This window comes from Scardinius erythrophthalmus (genome assembly GCF_964197995.2).
Source record: "Scardinius erythrophthalmus genome assembly, chromosome: 14".
Taxonomy (NCBI): Eukaryota; Metazoa; Chordata; class Actinopteri; order Cypriniformes; family Leuciscidae; genus Scardinius; species Scardinius erythrophthalmus.
In genome coordinates this window covers 14,756,689-14,777,172 of record NC_138234.1, presented here as the reverse complement: position 1 = coordinate 14,777,172, position 20,484 = coordinate 14,756,689, and the positions used below count along the sequence as shown (strand labels likewise).

Genomic DNA, 20,484 nt, shown 5'->3' with positions numbered 1-20,484 from the left:
AAAAATCTAACACCCAGCAATGTTTAATTTATTTGCATCTCCTTTCGAATACAACATTCAAATTACTAGACAAAAAATTATATCCTGAGAAAAGTGGATTTTTATTGGTATAGCGCCATAGACCTCCATTCATTCTGCACTCGTCCTGTGAGCGCCCTCATGTGGAATCAGAGAGGAACTGCAACCAGTTCAGAAGCCGGAAGTGTACTGAGAGTGAAACTTCTCGCCATATTAGACATTCTCTGGTAGCATATTCACAACATAACTAACACTGTTCTTCTTCTCCTTCTACTCCACGCCCCCACCTGTCTTCTGTGGGCGCCCCCTCCTGTAGGATCGCTAAAACAACATGTCTGCTTGAGCACCACTCATAATAAATGAAGCAAGGTTTTATGCATTTGTACAAAATAAATACACTTGTTAACCCCATCATTCATTTAGAATACATAATATGCCGCTCGTATTTCAATCTCGCCAGAGTGTTCCCATAGTCTTCAACAAAGATTTTTTTTTTAACTGCGGCACTGCAATACATTCTCCGGGAGGGCTAACACTAACGTTCTTTCGTCATCATACGTAACCTTAAAGGGACATTGTGTAGGAATTTCTCCCATCTAGCGGTGAAATTGTATTTTGCATTCAAACAAATATAGGGTGCTTCTCAATTCTTATTTGTGTATCCTCGTTTCCTCTCCTCGCTTCCTTTCCTCGCGTCTCAGCTCCACCCCCTGTAGGATGCGAGGGAAGGCTGCAAGGAAAAGACGCGAGGACGGAGGGATCGAATGAAAGCTTTTTTTATACATTGGAATACTTGATCACTTGAGCGTCACTTAATTGCGTCATCAGCAGCGCTCAGAGGATCTGCCCTTATGTTGTTGAAATTTGTTTATTTAAGAAATTCATAATAAATAATAATAAAGAAAGATACCCTGTTGAAATATGTGAGATGTGTGGTTTATATAAACTGCAAAAGTAAAGTATAAATCAAAATTATTGTGACCGATGTGAAGGGGGAGGAGAATTTACGTGCGTCACGTTTTAGTCGATAAAACTCTTCCGCATAGGATACACCTGTGTATCCTCGCTCATGACTCCTCAGGAAGCCTCCTGACTCCTCGATCCTCGACTCCTCGCGGTGCAATTAGAGAATTGAGATGTCCTTCAAGACGGCTGTGCTCGATCGGTTTCCGGGTCATAGGATGGAGGACGGAGGAGAGAGGAGACGAGGAAGGATATTGAGAAGCACCCATAGTGCTCTCCAGCGCCTCGCTTTTTCAAATGCGTGTTGCATAGCCGATATGTACCAAAAAGCTATGACAGGATGTCTTATAATAGCACTTCATCGAGTTTTCCTTTCGGGTGAACATGCATGGCCATTTTGCCTCAAATGGTCTGCTGCACATCCCTGTGTGTGTAATAAGCAGAGTGTAGTCTTGTTGTGGACCCCGACTTTATGCAAACATACTAACACTCTTTAAATAGACTAACAAAAAAATAATATTGCCCCATTGACTTTAGACCATGCAGGTTTCAGTTGGTCAATGGTGCAGTCTATTTCTGTTGCTTCAAATTAGCAATGCGCCAACAATGCGGCTGAACACACCTGGTTTTCAGACCAACAGCCCATGGGAGAACAAATGGGCGCAAATGCATTTACTATTTAAACAACGTGGCGCAGGTTGTGAAAATGATAACTGAAACAAGCAAAAAACACATGCATTACGCCTGGCGCTGCATTGTGCCGAGTGTATAATAGGGCCCAAAGACCCTCCATTATATATAACAAAATTCAGGAGGAGCACGTTCAGGTAATCAACCAATCAACTCAAGAGGAAGCCGGTATAAATAAAGCTTTTCCTCACCTTCTGTCTCACGATAAGTTTCTCAGCATCCCTCCACCACCCCATCACCTCACACTCGGCTGGGTCTACCCCAGTATAGGGGGAGTACTCTGGGTTCGGGCAAAATTCCGAGCTCGGAGCCCTCCCCTGGACAGCAAGCCAAATACGCATAATACTAGCCTACATTAGATTTCATACTTGTCATACATTGCTGACAGAAAATGCTGCGGTTTAAAGTGGACTCGTTTTCATGGTAGGCCTACACAGAATGTTTTTTTTTTGTAAGCTACACAGAATATTTAATTAAATATTAAAATTAAATATTTAGCCTAGTCTGAAGTTACCAAGCAGCAGTGTATGTTAACCTTAGCTCAGTTATCAGCAGGTGTAGACAGAAAATATGATTATCCTGAGCTGAGCAAATTTACTGAATCAACCAACTCACATCTCCTTTCTTTCTTTTCATCCATGATGACATTAAAGTCACCTGTTGTAGTTTCTGCCGTTTCATCGCTGTCTGTGCCGCAACCGCTACTTGCTCATTAGAACATTCAGTGAGCTTTTACACAGGCTCGGTCCTGCTCCTCCGTGGCAATGACGGCATGCGGTTAAACATCATAACAAATGAATTTGAGTGTGAGTGTGGGGGGGGGGGGGGGTTGGGGGGGACAACGGGATTTAGGAAAGTGTTTATAGAAAATCTTACAGTGAATTTGAGTAAAAAACAACTATATATGTTTAGCTGTATTTGTCTCTTCAACCCCGTTACCATCTTCAACCCTGTTACCCTAGTCTCTCTCAACCCCGTCACACCTACATTTTTTTTTTTTTTTTTTTTTAAGTTTATGAATAATTTAATGTTTGTTGAACTTAGTCAGAAATGTTCAGCGCAATCATAAGAATACTGATTTTAGTTTATTTAATTGATTTAATACTGATTTAATTCTGAAGTTAAGCCACATCTTTGATCAAAAATGATAGGGTTGCTGTCACAAAAAGTACTCAAGATAGGTGTTAATTTTTCTCAAGAAAAAAACAACTCACCTAATGCTGTAAACATACAGACAGCCCTATCAGCTGGTAGTATTATTTAAGGTTAAATATAACTCAAATTAAATATAATGCGTTTTTTTATTATAATAACAACAACTTTATTTAATGATAGGCTATAAGTAAAAATATAATAAATATGTAATATAGAACACATATTTAGCTAAATACTCTCTATAGCTTTTTTTTTTTCTTGCCAACTACGTGCTAGCCTATATTATGTTCATTAAATGGCTTTCCTGAGGTAAATGTGACATAATTGTTCTCCAGCTATGTTATTGACCTCTTTACGCTGATAAAAAACACTGATTGATCGATATTAGCCTATGTATGAGGAATATACATTTCGGTAAGTTGTAGCCTGTCGTTGTATTTTTGCGATTGTAGTTGTAGTTGTATCTTTCAACAGTGTTCGTGTTTTTTTACTATTAGCTAGAGATGATCGGTTCACATGCGCTAGGGATCTGTCACATAACATTTACAAGCGCCAAAACGGTATTTATTGTTTTAATTTCGTAATAAAATTGACAGAATCTGAGAGCTGAGATTCTTTTATATCATAAAGTAACCTGCTCTGTCTAGTCTGTCGGTCTCCGTGTCCTCTTTGCTTCGCGATTTTTCTGTGCGTGAGAAAATGGATGTGTGTTGTGAGAGCGTGTGAAAAGTGTCAATTGCGTGTCTCACGGTGAATGCGTGGGAGTTGGCAGCGTTACGACTCTTTGTACTTCTGTCCAACTTCCGACTTTTCGGCTATTTTTTGTAGCTGGATATATATCATTTGTTGCGTCTAAATATGAATGAGGATACGGTTATTGATAAATCGAATTGTTATTGTTGTTCTTATTATCATTTAGGGGGGCTTAGGAACATTTTGGGGTAGCTTCCCAGATAGCAGGCAGACGTCGATTCAACGTTGATTCTTAGTTGTAAAGGTTAGTATCAATCATCAATCAAATTTCAACGTTGGATCAATCTTTACTATTTATTACGTTGAAAATAAAACATTGATTCAATGTTGAAATGCGGTTGAATGGCGTGCATTAAATAAGAAAACTAAATAATTGTGTAGATGATTTGCTTTGTGTAACCCAACATCAGACATTAGGCCGAAGGTTTTTTTTGCACACAGTGCCGCGACCAAACAATCACTCCTTTAGGCTACTGGCTGCCTGCACATTCGCTGTCCTCGCGGCTGCGGCAACTCGCGCTCGCTTATCAATGCATTTTAATTCGCGCCTACGGTATCTTTGTTGAACTTCAAAAAAATAAAAATAAAAAGATGCTGCAGGCAGCCAATAAGCAGCCGGCGGGGGCTGGCTGCAGGACGACTCAACCTCCACGGACAGTTTTTAATGTTTTATCATAGACAATATAAGAATTTGCTTTACACTCTCAGAAAAAAAGGTACACGGTGGTACAAATTATGTTCCTCAAAGAACAGTTTTGTACCTTTTCAATGATAGTACCTTTAATGGTACAGGAAAGACCTCTGACAATACTGTTTGGTACCTTTTAAGGTACAATTGAAATTAAGGTACATAATTGTTCTCACATCAAGGGTACAGTAATGGGCCAAATTACGGTTTCATTCATGATTGGTTGCTGTGTTCATTATTTGGCATAGCAACCAGACGCTGATTGGTCGAAATCGCTTCAGCCACGGAATTTTCCTAACTGACAGCTGGAAGCAGGCTATCGTTACACGGCAGCAGCACGGTCCAGAGTTTATTTTATCAAACTTGATGAAGACGAAATTTAAAGGTAAGTTCTGATGATTTATGTATATATTTAGTTCACAAGTCGAAAATATACATGTTTAAGCCACTTAGCGTCAATTTAGCGAGTTAAATTAGCTTACCAAATGCTTTTTAGCCATTTGACCTGTAACGTTAGGCCTATACACTTTTTTTTTAATCTTTTTAATGCAATTAATGACTAGTATTAAGTCATCGTGTGTACATTATATGGCGTTTGTTCTCCATTCTCCACTATAACTGTTAAATGTTAACTTTGCTATTGCCCAAGGTCGCTGCAGCCGTTACTGCATTTTCAAATAGATGGAGAGCGGGAACTTCAGAGCACGAGCACAACAATCCATAGAGGCCGGAGCCGGACTCGAATTATAAGATAAAGAGAAGAGGAAATTCAAAGGTGGGTTTTATGTTTATGTTTAACCAAATAACGAATGTATAAAGCGTTACAGCTACTCAACATGACAATAACGAGTGTAAATTAGGTACGAATCGAGTCGGCGATATTAACCGTCTGCAAATATATTTTAAAGCAATTGAGTTTCTGTGTCGTGAGTACACATTTAAAAGTACTTAATAATAGTAAATAATAATTTAATAACCAGAGGTGCCATGCTGGTGTATTTTACATTAGTCCACAATACTGTATGCAGTTGAACAGCGTGACTGAACACCACCGAACAGTGCTAAAATAGTTGATCACTCGTTCTCTGTTTAAATTAATGCGATTACCTGATTCTGCCCTAAGTCATATACAGGTCATTCATTTTAACAGATAACTTTGTTGAAACTTAGCAAATGTGTCTTTGATTTTAGATCATGAAGATGATGGGGTAAACTACCAGTGCTGGTCTCACTGATCATCACACAATCTGAAAGTCTTCCTGCATCCTCAGCTGTGAGGTAGAGCCCTGCGCGGGACTGTTTTCTTCATCCCGCTCCCGCCCGCGCCCGCCGAATTTCTGACCATTACCGCCCGCTCCCGCAACGTATGTGTTTCACTCCCGCCCGCTCCCGCAATATGTATGTCCACTCCCGCCCGCACCCGCAAAACTCTGAGAATTTATTCCCGCACAATAATAGAGATGCATTGATTTTGTGTCTTCTCCCGTCCCGCAGGAAAAAACACATATTTGTATTGCTATTGAGATTCATGGGGTTGTTTGTTTCGTTTCCCTGGCCGGCATAGCCTCCTGGACACATACACACAGGATAATGGAGCAAATCGAGTGTGCTGTTTTTGGATGGTTTTGTTTTCGTTTTTGCTGTTTTTTATTCAGGATACTCTGTCTTGCGCGTGCAATGATGACGCAGTGAATAGTGATGCTTCTCTCTGAGCAGTCTGCCGTGTTTTCACGTCACATTTTAGTATCGCCTAAGCTCGCTCAGAACCTCGCCGGAGGGGGCACGAAAAAAAGTACCTGGAAGCAGATACAGTTACAACTTTTACACAGTGGAAAACCAAACAAAGGCGAGTCGAGTCGAGCCGAGCCGAGCTGGTACTGTGTAGTGGAAAAGCGCCATTATTGACATCTCCATCATGTTGCAAGGCTACCTCCCGATCCCGCAGTGTTTTTTTTAGCCGCCCATTCCCGCCCGCAGCAAAGTTCAAACCGCCCGCTCCCGCGAGATTTGCGTTGGGTCCCGCGGGACCCGGCGGGACTCAATCCCAATGCAGCCCTCTACTGTGAGGCAAGTATCAGTACAATGAGTTATTTGAGTTTTTTCACCTTATGGTATTCTTTTTTTCTGATGAGGTTGAATTTATATTCCTAATGACAGAGTAATGTCAATCTTGATAAAGCACAGTAACTGCACTTCAAATGAAATCTGAAAGATTTCTGTCTCTTAATTGAAAGTTAGTTCACATAAAACTCTGACATACAGCTACCAAATGTCAATTTGAAATGTAACATGCAAAATGTCAATGCAATGTGTAAAATGGCAATGTATTTCTGTATTTATATATTTACATTTTCTATACAATATGTGCAACATCTGGAGCAAATAAAATATTCAAAATCAATAATATAATAATTTGCATTACCTTTTTTTGAAACAAACAACAAAATTGAAAAAGATAATTTAAGTTATTTTTCCTAGCATTTATGCAGTGCACTTAAGGCACTTGATGCAGTGATTGACAGGGCGGGGCGGGGATGTGATCGCCTCGGAATCCTTTTTTTAAATCCACATTGAATTTTGCTACGTTCATTGTGGGTATTTATAAAAATGCAATCGTAAGTGTGTCAACTGTGAGTGTAAATGCAATTAAGAAAAATTAGCATTTAAATGATAATTTTGCTACAATTTTAGCTTGAACATGTTAAAGGGTTAATTCACCCAAAAAATGAAAATTCTTTCATCAATCATTCACCCTCATGTCGTTCCAAACCTGTAAGACTTTCGTTCATCTTAGGAACACAAATGAAGATCTTAATGAAATCTGAGAGCTTTCTGACCCCCCCATAGACAGCTAAGCAACTACCACTTTAACGCTTTAAAAAGTTCATAACGTAAAAATAATCCATATGAATTGAGTGGTTTAGTCTAAATTTTGTGAAGACATGATTGCTTCCTTTATGATGAACAGGTTGAATTTAGGCTTTTATTCACATATAAACATTCATAAATTCACATATCAGTTACAGTAAACAGAAGCTCAAGCATGTTCGCTTGACATGCGAGAACAAACAAGGTTCATTCTCGTGTGTTGGGCAGCATGCTTTATAAAGAGGTTGGTTCTCACGTTTCAAGCATGTTCGGTTAAGCTTCTGTTTATGTTCGCTGATCAATGTTTAAATGTGAAGAAAAGACAAAGCGATCATGTCTCTTCAGAAAATTTGAACTACGGTAAACTGCTCGATTCAAATGGATTGGTCTTACTATCTCTTAATGAACTTTTTGAAGGATCAAAGTTTTAGTTGCATAGACTGTCAATGGAGCGACAGAAAGCTCTCCGATTTCCGACAGAGTTTTCATTTTTTGGGTGAATTATAAACATCTCTAATCATTTTTGTAATACATTTTAATTTTAATTTTGCAACTTATAACATTTTTAAATATATATGTTAAAATTATACGTTAAAACAAGTGTAGGAAATGGCTAATTTAATTATATTATGGAATGTGAATTGCCACTTTGCCCCAAACATTGCACATATGGTATGGAAAATGTAAATTTAAATAAGAAATACATTGCCATTTTATATATTACATTGCTATTTTGCATATTACATTTCAAAATGTCTTTTTGTCATGATTCTGCCTTCATGTCCTAGATCTTTCTTGTTTTGAGGCAGGATCATGACAGACCCATGTTTTGTGTACAAGCACATGGCCATTTGTTTGGGCCATGTGCTTGTGTTGTCTCGTTCTCTTGCCCCGCCCCCTTGTTATCCTCGTTTTGTCTTGATTGCTTTACCCATTATCACCTGTGTTCCTGATTAGTTTGCTCCCTATTTAATCCCCTCATGTTTTCTGTCCTGTGTCGGTACATTATCTAACTTTGCCTGTTATTCCTTGTGAGACGTTGCTTGTTTAAGACTGTGAGTACTTTGTCAGTGACCTGTTAAATCAGTTTTGTGAGTTCGTTTCCCGTCATCGTCTAGTCAGAGTTTAGTCATTGTTTGTAATCTTGTCTTAGTCAGAGTTACCCGTCCTCAGTTCTGTTTTGCCCCCTCGTGGGTTTTTGTTTTCTGTTTTTGTGTATTAATAAATCTTGAGTGTCTGCACCTCGTCTGCTTCTGGGTTCATCTCCTCCACATCCCATGACAGAATGTACCGACCAAGAAAGAACCCAGCAGACAGTATGTCCTCCCAGCTCAAGCGACAATCTTTTGAAGGGACCCGGTTGGTCGTGTTTCGCGGGATCCGTGGAGGCCGCAGTAGAGGAGGTGATCGAGAGGGTTCTACAAGGGCTTCTTCCTCGAGGTCTCCACCATCTGCCTCGCTACCTGTGATCCCAGAGGGTCGTGTCCTGGGCGTTGTTGCCCTTGGTGATCCGGCTGGTTCCACCTCTCCTGAGGTCCCTTCTGCTCCCATTGTCCTCCATGGTAAACGAGGGAGACGAGTTTCCTGGGATTCCCCGTCTGAGTCTTCCTCGACCGAGTCAGCGCTGCCCGAGAACGTCATCCCTTCTCCTGTTGCGGTTCCAGCTGAACATCTCCAACTGGTCGCTAGTCCAGCTACAGATTCGGCTTCGCGTTCAAAGAGAAAGAAGAGGAGAAAGGGAGCCTCTCGCTCTTCATCTCTAGCTGTCCCAGGCGCTGTTCCAGAGCCCGCCACTGCAAGCGCTGTCCCAAGCGCTGTTCCAGAGCCCGCCACTGCAAGCGCTGTCCCAAGCGCTGTTCCAGAGCCCGCCACTGCAAGCGCTGTCCCAAGCGCTGTTCCAGAGCCCGCCACTGCAAGCGCTGTCCCAAGCGCTGTTCCAGAGCCCGCCACTGCAAGCGCTGTTCCAGAGCCCGCCACTGCAAGCGCTGTCCCAAGCGCTGTTCCAGAGCCCGCCACTGCAAGCGCTGTCCCAAGCGCTGTTCCAGAGCCCGCCACTGCAAGCGCTGTCCCAAGCGCTGTTCCAGAGCCCGCCACGGCAAGCGCTGTTCCTGAGCCCGCCACGGCAAGCGCTGTTCCTGAGCCCGCCACGGCAAGCGCTGTTCCTGAGCCCGCCACGGCAAGCGCTGTTCCTGAGCCCGCCTCGGCAAGCGCTGTTCCAGAGCCCGCCTCGGCAAGCGCTGTTCCAGAGCCCGCCTCGGCAAGCGCTGTTCCAGAGCCCGCCTCGGCAAGCGCTGTTCCAGAGCCCGCCTCGGCAAGCGCTGTTCCAGAGCCCGCCTCGGCAAGCGCTGTTCCAGAGCCCGCCTCGGCAAGCGCTGTTCCAGAGCCCGCCTCGGCAAGCGCTGTTCCAGAGCCCGCCTCGGCAAGCGCTGTTCCAGGGCCCGCCTCGGCAAGCGCTGTTCCAGGGCCCGCCTCGGCAAGCGCTGTTCCAGGGCCCGCCTCGGCAAGCGCTGTTCCAGGGCCCGCCTCGGCAAGCGCTGTTCCAGGGCCCGCCTCGGCAAGCGCTGTTCCAGGGCCCGCCTCGGCAAGCGCTGTTCCAGGGCCCGCCTCGGCAAGCGCTGTTCCAGGGCCCGCCTCGGCAAGCGCTGTTCCAGGGCCCGCCTCGGCAAGCGCTGTTCCATGGCCCGCCTCGGCAAGCGCTGTTCCATGGCCCGCCTCGGCAAGCGCTGTTCCAGGGCCCGCCTCGGCAAGCGCTGTTCCAGGGCCCGCCTCGGCAAGCGCTGTTCCAGGGCCCGCCTCGGCAAGCGCTGTTCCAGGGCCCGCCTCGGCAAGCGCTGTTCCAGGGCCCGCCTCGGCAAGCGCTGTTCCAGGGCCCGCCTCGGCAAGCGCTGTTCCAGGGCCCGCCTCGGCAAGCGCTGTTCCAGGGCCCGCCTCGGCAAGCGCTGTTCCAGGGCCCGCCTCGGCAAGCGCTGTTCCAGGGCCCGCCTCGGCAAGCGCTGTTCCAGGGCCCGCCTCGGCAAGCGCTGTTCCAGGGCCCGCCTCGGCAAGCGCTGTTCCAGGGCCCGCCTCGGCAAGCGCTGTTCCAGGGCCCGCCTCGGCAAGCGCTGTTCCAGGGCCCGCCTCGGCAAGCGCTGTTCCAGGGCCCGCCTCGGCAAGCGCTGTTCCAGGGCCCGCCTCGGCAAGCGCTGTTCCAGGGCCCGCCTCGGCAAGCGCTGTTCCAGGGCCCGCCTCGGCAAGCGCTGTTCCAGGGCCCGCCTCGGCAAGCGCTGTTCCAGGGCCCGCCTCGGCAAGCGCTGTTCCAGGGCCCGCCTCGGCAAGCGCTGTTCCAGGGCCCGCCTCGGCAAGCGCTGTTCCAGGGCCCGCCTCGGCAAGCGCTGTTCCAGGGCCCGCCTCGGCAAGCGCTGTTCCAGGGCCCGCCTCGGCAAGCGCTGTTCCAGGGCCCGCCTCGGCAAGCGCTGTTCCAGGGCCCGCCTCGGCAAGCGCTGTTCCAGGGCCCGCCTCGGCAAGCGCTGTTCCAGGGCCCGCCTCGGCAAGCGCTGTTCCAGGGCCCGCCTCGGCAAGCGCTGTTCCAGGGCCCGCCTCGGCAAGCGCTGTTCCAGGGCCCGCCTCGGCAAGCGCTGTTCCAGGGCCCGCCTCGGCAAGCGCTGTTCCAGGGCCCGCCTCGGCAAGCGCTGTTCCAGGGCCCGCCTCGGCAAGCGCTGTTCCAGGGCCCGCCTCGGCAAGCGCTGTTCCAGGGCCCGCCTCGGCAAGCGCTGTTCCAGAGCCCGCCTCGGCAAGCGCTGTTCCAGAGCCCGCCTCGGCAAGCGCTGTTCCAGAGCCCGCCTCGGCAAGCGCTGTTCCAGAGCCCGCCTCGGCAAGCGCTGTTCCAGAGCCAGCCTCGGCAAGCGCTGTTCCAGAGCCAGCCTCGGCAAGCGCTGTTCCAGAGCCAGCCTCGGCAAGCGCTGTTCCAGAGCCAGCCTCGGCAAGCGCTGTTCCAGAGCCAGCCTCGGCAAGCGCTGTTCCAGAGCCAGCCTCGGCAAGCGCTGTTCCAGAGCCAGCCTCGGCAAGCGCTGTTCCAGAGCCAGCCTCGGCAAGCGCTGTTCCAGAGCCAGCCGCTAAGGCTGTCATGAGGGCTGCAGAGCGAGCAGCAGCCGATTCAGCTGCTAAGGCTGTTTTGCGGTCGGTTTCGGGCGAGCCACGAGACGCCGATTGTCATCGCTGTAAGAGCCTTGTCCGAGTATCTGTCCAGTCTAGCCAAGATTCTGGAGATGCCTGTCCCAGCTGATGTGTCCAGTCCTGTCCCAGCTGATGTGTCCAGTCCTGTCCCAGCTGATGTGTCCAGTCCTGTCCCAGCTGATGTGTCCAGCCCTGTCCCAGCTGATGTGTCCAGCCCTGTCCCAGCTGACAGGAGGATGTCTGTGTCCAGTCCTGTCCCAGCTAATGTGTTCAGCCCTGTCCCTGCATCAGTCTACATCTTTCTCCACTCCCTTACCACCTGTCTCCACTTCACCCCGGACTGTTTCCCCCAAGACTGCTCCTCGTGTGTCCCCACCCAAACCTGCCCGGACCCGTTGCCCGCAGCCCACACCCTCATCCCGAAGACCCAAGACCCCTGACCCGCCTGTTCACCCTGGACTGCCCCCCAAGGACTTTGTGTTTCCCCCCCAGTCCTCCCATCCACCCTGTACATTCCCCCATGAACTGTGTTGTCTCCGCCTCCTCTTCCTTGTTTTTTATTTTTATTATGTCACCCCAATCCTGTAATTGTGTATTCATGTCTGCCTTTATTAGTTTTTGTCATGTATTGTTGGTTTGTGTCTATGTCTCAGTCGGTCTTGTCCCGTGTTTCATGTTCCCTCTAGGGAGCGTCTGGAAGCCGCTCCTTGGGGGGAGGGTTCTGTCATGATTCTGCCTTCATGTCCTAGATCTTTCTTGTTTTGAGGCAGGATCATGACAGACCTATGTTTTGTGTACAAGCACATGGCCATTTGTTTGGGCCATGTGCTTGTGTTGTCTCGTTCTCTTGCCCCGCCCCCTTGTTATCCTCGTTTTGTCTTCATTGCTTTACCCATTATCACCTGTGTTCCTGATTAGTTTGCTCCCTATTTAATCCCCTCATGTTTTCTGTCCTGTGTCGGTACATTATCTAACTTTGCCTGTTATTCCTTGTGAGACGTTGCTTGTTTAAGACTGTGTACTTTGTCAGTGACCTGTTAAATCAGTTTTGTGAGTTCGTTTCCCGTCATCGTCTAGTCAGAGTTTAGTCATTGTTTGTAATCTTGTCTTAGTCAGAGTTACCCGTCCTCAGTTCTGTTTTGCCCCCTCGTGGGTTTTTGTTTTCTGTTTTTGTGTATTAATAAATCTTGAGTGTCTGCACCTCGTCTGCTTCTGGGTTCATCTCCTCCATATCCCATGACACTTTTGCTACCTGTATGCTACCTTAATAAAGAGATCGTAAAATAATTTTAATCGAACAGTTTAGTCCAAGCTTTTCTGTAGAGATCCAATCGTTTTATATGATGAACAGATTTAATTTAGTCTTTTATTCACATATTCATCAATTCACACATCAGTTTTGGTAAACGGAAGCTCAAGCGTGTTTGCTTGACATGCGAAAACTAATGAGGTTCATTCTCCTGTGTTGCGCAGCACGTTTGAGCTTCAGCAAGAACCAATGAGGTTTGTTCTCACTTGTCAAAGCAAGTGCGGTTGAGCTTCTCTTTGTTCAATGTTTAAATGTGAATAAAATCCTAAATTTAATTTGTTTATTATATAAAGCGGTAGTCTCTTCAGACATTTTTTACTAAACTTCTCAATTCAAATGGATTAGTTTAACATTTTACTTTTCTGGGTACTTTATATGAAGCTTTAAGTGAATCATTTAAAACTGCTTTTCTTTTCTTTTTGTGGAAAATGTAAAAATGCTGAATTTTTTTTTGTGTGTGTGAAACTGATGTTTTCTTATTTGCATTTCAGTCATTCCAGAAAATGGACAGAGTGCATGCTGTGGTTGTTTTCAGGTGTTTCCAGGATTCCTTAAAGGTATAGTTCAGCTAAAAATAAAAAATCTGTCATTAATTACTCACCCAATTCACAGTTCCAAACCCGTAAGACCTTTGTTTATCTTCGGAACACAAATGAAGATATTTTTAATGAACTCCAAGAGCTTTCTGTTCCTCCATTGGTAGCCTACGCAACTAATACATTCAAGCCTCAGAAAGGTAGTGAAGACACCATTGAGGTAATCCATGTGACTCCAGTGGTTTAAGGGGATAGTTCGGCCAAAAATGATATTAAACCCATGATTTACTCACCCTCAAGCCGTTCGAGATGCATATGTCAATAATTTTTCAGATTAACACATTTTTAGTTATTTTAGAAAATGTCTTAGATCTTTCAGTGGTTAAGTTATGGGGTCCACATCCTTCAAGTCCCAAAAATGTGCATGCATCCTTCACGAAAGTAATCCATCCGGCTCCAGGGGGATAAACGAAGGCCTTCTGAGGGTAATCCGTGCGGTTTTGTCGTAAAAATATACATATTTAAAACTTTATAAATGAAAATAACTAGCTTCAAAAAATAATATCAAAATCCTCCGACATTTTCTTTTAAATACACGTTTTTTGGAGTTTTGTTTTACTCTGCTCTCTGGCTGCGCTGTCGCGTTCGTTCTACGTCACGACGCTTCCTACGCTACGTCCTACATCATACGCCAGCATCTCCCGTGAACGCGCGTCGATCGTTGCCAAAAACCAGTTATTTTCATTTATAAAGTTTTAAATATGTATATTTTTACGACAAAACCGCACGGATTACCCTCAGAAGGCCTTCGTTTATCCCCCTGGAGCCGGATGAATTACTTTCGTGAAGGATGCATGCACATTTTTGGGACTTGAAGGATGTGGACCCCATAACTTGACATTATAACCACTGAAAGATCTAAGACATTTTCTAAAATAACTGAAAATGTGTTTGTCTGAAAAATGATTGACATATGCATCTCGAACGGCTTGAGGGTGAGTAAATTATGGGTTTAATATCATTTTTGGCCGAACAATCCCTTTAACCTCAATTTTATGAAGCGATGCAAGAGCTTTGTTTTGCGCAAAAAAACAACAGCATAATTTACCTCTATATTTACAAAACAATATTATCTAAAGCACATTCACGGAACAACTTCCGGTCTTGAGTCAACACAATACGCACGCGTCGCAGTGCTCCCCCTACTGGATTGAAGGTCAGAATTTTCCTAGATAAAGTGGTAAATTGTGTGTTTTTTTGCAAAAACAAGCAAAGCACCAGCATCGCTTCATAAAATCGGTTAAACCACTGGAGTCGCATGGATTACTTCAATGATGTCTTTCCTATCGTTCTGGGCCTTGAATGTGTTAGTTGCATTGCTCCCAATGGAAGGGCAGAAAGCTCTCAGAATTTCATTAAAAATATCTTAATTTGTGTTCTGAAGATGAACAGGGGTCTTATAGGTGTGAAATGACATGAGGGTGAGTAGTTAACAAAATACCGTATATACCCGACTATAAGACGACCCTGAATATAAGACGACCCACCATTTTCCAGACTTATTTTTGGGACAAAAAGAGATTTTTGTGGAAAAAATCTGGTTTTCAACAGAAAATAATTTTATTTGAAAATTGCTGTGATAATTCATTCTCTCTCTTCCAGCACGCGCGCGCGCACCTCTCTCTCTATCTCTCTCTCGCTCGCTCTGCGTCTCGCGTGCACACCTCTCGCTCGCTCTGCGTCTCGCGGAGCAGCGTTTTAATTCAGTTAACGGCTCGATTATCAGGATTTTTGTGCAGATTAACATCTTGGAAGGGAGAGCTGGTTTTGTCTTAATTGGCCGCGTTTCAGTCACTATTTCATATTAATTCCGTTGTTCTTTCTCCCTTTCCCCCCGTGATTTTGTCTATATCGCGAATATAAGACGACCCCCCATTTTTCAGCCTATTTTTAGGACAAAAACCTTGTCTTATATTCGGGTATATACGGTAATTTTCATTTTTGGGTGAACTAACCCTTTAAGCAGAATTGTCCAATGTGTTGAGGTTGGCTAAGCTAAAATTCATTATAAAAGCACATTACATGGATGCCAAACGAGATGTTGCAGGATTTGTAGTTCACCCAAAAAATGTAACAGTCATGGGGCCCCATTGACTTCCATAGTATGAAAAAAATGGAAAATTGAAAAGAATTCTATGGAAGTTAATGAGGCCCATCACCTGTTTCATTTTCAATTGTGAAGAAAGAAACTCAAACAGATTTGGAACAACTTGAGGGCGAGTAAATTACAGAATTTTAAGTCTGATCCTTTAAGTCTAGAGGTAAAATTTGAGCTTGTCAATGGGAGTATTTAATCAGTTTACGTCTGTCTTTTCTAATTCTGATTCTTAATTTTGTTCAGGAAGAACCGGCTACATCTCAACCCACTGTGCAGATTTTGGGAACGTCTTGACTGGACGTGTCTTCAGTGAGAGGAGAATCTTCAGCAGTGTAAAAATGGAGGGATCTGAAATTGAGTGTGGAGGGAGAGAAGGGGATTTTAAACGGTTGCTGTGATATTTTTGTTTCCACAGTGCACTTGCTTTTATTTTTTAATTTGTCACTGTTATGAACGCTGCTCTTGTCTTCTGAAGTTTCATAATAAAAGTCCCAAGAACATAAAAGACAGAGACCCTCCATTATGTACAAACACCATCATTCAGTGTGAGAAACACTGACTCATAACCTGTAATATCTATTGATGAATCTGCAGCAAATTTCTGTCATTTGTTTATTTAGAACTCTTGCAGTTTTTGCATCTGAAACATCAGGTTTGTTTTTCTCCTTTACCTTTTGTGTTTGTGTTTCTTACAGAAATCTGAAATGACGGAAGTGGTTTATACATGTTTAATCACAGATCAATAATCAAACTCTCTGATTCTGTTTGTTTGCAAATGATGTGCTGATATCATATTGACATTTGTGTTTACACTGTATTACTTTAAAATTAAATTTAAATTACAGTTGTTTTAAATCACACTTTCTGATTCCTTTAGACTGATATCGATATCCACAGTCTTTTGGTCACAACAAAATTTTTTGTCTGTTCATTAAATCATGGTAAACTCATAAACATGGAATGTGCAGCACACATTTATATTTCAGTGTATTGATTATTGATAAAGCTCTTGGGTGTACAGTAGTACATAGTATAAATGCCTTATTTCATTTGATTTCAAATAGATCAATTCTTTAAATCCATTATTATGCATCTAACTTGAACACAAACATGCAACACAATTATGGCAAAACAAGCTTTTATTCTCTTAAAGGTAGGGTAGGTAATCCTGTTCAGAAACATTTTTTTTTATACTGGGTGAAATGGTCCTTCCATTCTGATAGTAGTCAATACATTATGTGTTCAGAAAAAGGAATGAAAAAATCTGACCTCTGTAGCAGCTGTAGGACAGTAAAAACTCTGACCAATCACTGCCATTCGGTGCGAATGTAAAGAACCAATCAGATGCCTTCATGTCTCGTGCCCGAGCACCACTGCGTGCACAGCCCTGCGTGCACTCATCACATGTCACCGTTCCCGGAAATATTCAGCTCACTACACCGAGTAAGCAGGAGTTTGCGGCACAATGGCTGAGAAAATGCAGCAAAAAGTACCAATGCCAGCTTTGCTACTTTGCTAAACTACTTCCTCGGACCCTGCCCGCACTCTTGAACGACCTCCTCTGCTTCGCCCTCGACCCCGGAGTGGACCTGTCCTCGAACCGACGATGCGGTACTTGTCACCGGAATGTAACGTTAGTCCTCATCAGAGTCAACAATGTTTTCATTATGGAAACTCTTACATGCAAAACACCGTATATGTTATGACTCTTACACGAAATTCACCTTCATCACAGTTTAACTGATGGTAATGGAAAAACGTGCATCAATGCAACCTAGCTTTGCCTTATAAATATAGCTCGTTACCTATAGCCTAAATATAGCTCGTTACCGAATCAAACAAAATATATTTTAAACTTTACCAGTATCGATATGCTAGCTTGATAGTGAGTACTAAAATCCATCATATTTGTTTATTCATAGTGCTAAAGTTAGGTATTTTATTACATGTGATTCTGACATGATGTCACTGCATGCACTGCGCTCCTTCCTCTCCACTCGTCTCAGGTAAATAAATGCGTCTTCCAGCTGAGCCTGAGCGTTTGGCGTCGCGCGTTCATGTTTTGGGGGCGTGGCTTTGGAAGGAGCCCAGAAGGGAGGGGGTGGATTGAATGGAAATAATGAGCTGTGTTTACAACAGTAGTGAGAGGTCTACAGACACTCGATTTTTATACTTTCTTTTTCAGAGTACTTACATTTTAATTATGTATTGGTATATAAAGACAGTTTAAACAAATTTGGAATGTTTTTTTTTTTTAGAAAAATCTTACCTACCCTAGCTTTAATACTCATCCACAATGAGAACTGAAAAAAATGATGCGTTTTATGCTAGAATATTTATAAAAAAGCAAAAGCTGAATGAATGAAATGTTCTGACAGTAAATATCTATAAATCCTGTATGAACATCAGAGCAACACTAAGATCATTTACTTCATTCCAAATAATGTGGTGTCTATATTCTTACAAGGTTTTCATAAAAGCAATCATTTAAAAAAATTAAGCATGACAAATTGAATAAAAACAAAAATTATAATGTAACAGAGTAAGTGCTTCAAATCAAACAAGTAAAATAAATTCAAAAAAAATTCTGCAATATTCTGTAACTGTGTAACAATAATCAATCATTCTTACAGAGTGTAACATGATAAATTACACTAAACAGTCAAACTGTCTCTTAATACAATAAACCAGTATCATCAGCATCAGTGCAAACAGCAGACTATAACATCAACTTCATAATGAATGAAAGCATGTTTCTGTATTTATGCCAAATCAAACAAAAGTCTTCACTTATTAGTTTCACATCTCAAAAGCACACATGGGTTGACTTCAAATAATGTTAATGTGTCTATTGTTACAGTGACTATAAATCATCACTGATGGCCAGTCTTATCGTTCAAAGGAACGCCTGTTCCGTTATTTCCCGCATCATCTGTGAGAAGACAAAGAAAGAATCACAGAGTTAAAAAGAGAAAGAAACATTCTTACGTCTGCATATAACACTGATGCAGCATTGCATTTCAATTTACTGTATTTCTGTCAGGTCCATTAAGTCAAGAACACACAGACAATAAAAATAATTTAAGAATTTTTATTGAATAGATTGCTAACAAGTTGATGTTCCTGAATTGAAATTTGGCGGTATGGCTCTGTTCAGGGAGTCCTCTGACCTTTCATGAGCACCATGAAATATGCAGAGAGTCAGAGGACAGCAGCAACAGCATTAGGGAACGCTCACACAGTTTAGGACTGTGCAGGGCCGCGGGAAGTGGGGGTGCTGGGGGTGCTGCAGCACCCCCTGTTTTCACAGAATTGTAAATGCAACGCATATGTTCGTTCATTAAAATGTATTAATTTTTAGCATTTAGTCATTTATTTGTAATAAACACTTTTAGTGGGCTATTTATAAATTGTTATTTATATGTTAAATTATCTTTTTAAAACATAGGCGCAGAGTGTTATGTAGGCTAATATTGTGCGTGTGTGTTGAAAGAATTTGTCTGCAGCTACTCAAAAAAAAAAAAAAAAAAAAAAAAAAAAAAAAACCAGTCAAAAACCCCACTGTCAGTGTTTTGTAAGGAACAGGCACATATGTCAAATATAGAAGGAGACATTTTAATTGTTTACTAATAAAACAGTTATTTTTTATGTCAGTGTCTGTCGGCTAGACAGATTAAGTTGAAGACTCGCGAACTTCGCAGCGCCATTAGAGAGAAATGCACATTTCATACGAAATACATAAGCAGCGCAGTCTGCTTTCTTTCGTTTTGAATTGTTCTGCTTAAAAGTAGACATTTCAAGCTATCTATATTTCTCAGGTCTGTGAGCTTATAGGCCTACGCTGAGTTTCGGTTCATTTATGAGACGAGCTCCAGGTTCGCAGCGCCTCCGTGTCCTGATTATTTATTTTCTAATAGCCTATATTTAGGCTACTTCTTATATATTAAATCCAGACAATTTGTTGATGAAACATCGATTAAAATTAAGATACAATTAATACAAAACGAAATTAAATTTAAAGACAGGCTTTGTGCTTTCAGTTTGAGGTCTCTGTGAAAGTTTTAAAACACTCTTTTAGTGCCGCTTTAGAGCGCTCACGTCCGTAGCGAAAACTGTCTGTAACTTTTTTTTTTTTTTTTGTGTGAAATAAATTTCTAAAAAAAAATGCAACTTGTGCGACTTAGGCTATATGTTTTTTTCTTCCTCGTGGCGCATTTTTTTGACTGATATGCGACTCTGGAGCGACGTATAAAATAGGCTACGGTAAGTTATTTATTCTTTTTGTGCAAATGTCCCATAAAGTCCCATTCTTTAAGGATTAATTTATGTCCCATTGCATTACGAATAAAAGCAGAATCAATAAAGTCAAAAATGTGATGTGCAGTCAGGTGGTTTGAGTGTGTGCGCGTTTTTTGACGAGTTTTATAGTCTTGATTGATACTGTTTCTTATTCAAGAAACAGTATCCCCGGCAGACATCCCCCCCCCCCCCCCTCCACATAAAGCAATGCCACGTTATGCATAAGGAGGAGCTGGGGAGGTGGGGGGCAGCAATAGTAAGCAGCAAGTATGTATGAGCAAACTGAATGTGCTTTAAATAGGGCGCCTTGTTTGAGCTTTGGCCATTGAGCAGCGAGGGGAGTTACCCGGCTAATGCAGCTCAGCTGGAGCAGATCAGCTGACAGGACAGTGTTGTTAGCAAATAGCATTAGCAGCGTCTTGACTACCTGTCCTGCCAAAACTGACGCTGACGCTCAATTAATGGTGTTTATTAAATTAACTAATGAAGCCATATTAACAAATATTTAATGCTGAGTGTTATGAATAGAGTCAGGGCTCCTGCTGTATTAATTAAACCGTTTGTTTAAAAAATGAAGATTTTCAGTAATTGTTAAATTTACTCGTTTAACTGACCAGGAGTGGTACTGAAAAATGATCAATGCATTCATTAAAAAAACAACAACAGTTGACTGATTTACATTTAATTAATGCATCCATTAATAATAGATTTCTTCATTTTATTTTAAAGTGTCACTCCTAGTCTATTGTGTTTCAAACAGTGAAGAATCTACTCAAAAGGGAAAATGTATATATTATACAAAATATTTAAATACAATAATTGAATCTGTGAAAACTAAACAAATCTTTCTTTTTAATTGGAAGTTGTTATATAATATACCGTATGTTATATATAG

General features: G+C 43.0%; 1 protein-coding gene across 5 annotated transcripts in view; it reads right to left on the bottom strand.

Annotated features, from left to right (window-relative positions):
• Window positions 1–17,672: 17,672 nt before the first annotated feature.
• LOC308702510 (uncharacterized protein) overlaps window positions 17,673–20,484 on the bottom strand; it is a 207,501-nt gene continuing 204,689 nt past the window's right edge. For all 5 annotated transcript variants that reach the window (XM_081385421.1, XM_081385422.1, XM_081385425.1 and 2 more), the window contains one exon: window positions 17,673–18,222. Coding sequence is in view for 1 of the 5 variants with exons in the window: in XM_081385422.1 (XP_081241548.1) it covers window positions 18,164–18,222 (59 nt within the window). In the remaining 4 variants the exon portion in view is untranslated. The remainder of the gene's footprint in view (window positions 18,223–20,484) is intronic.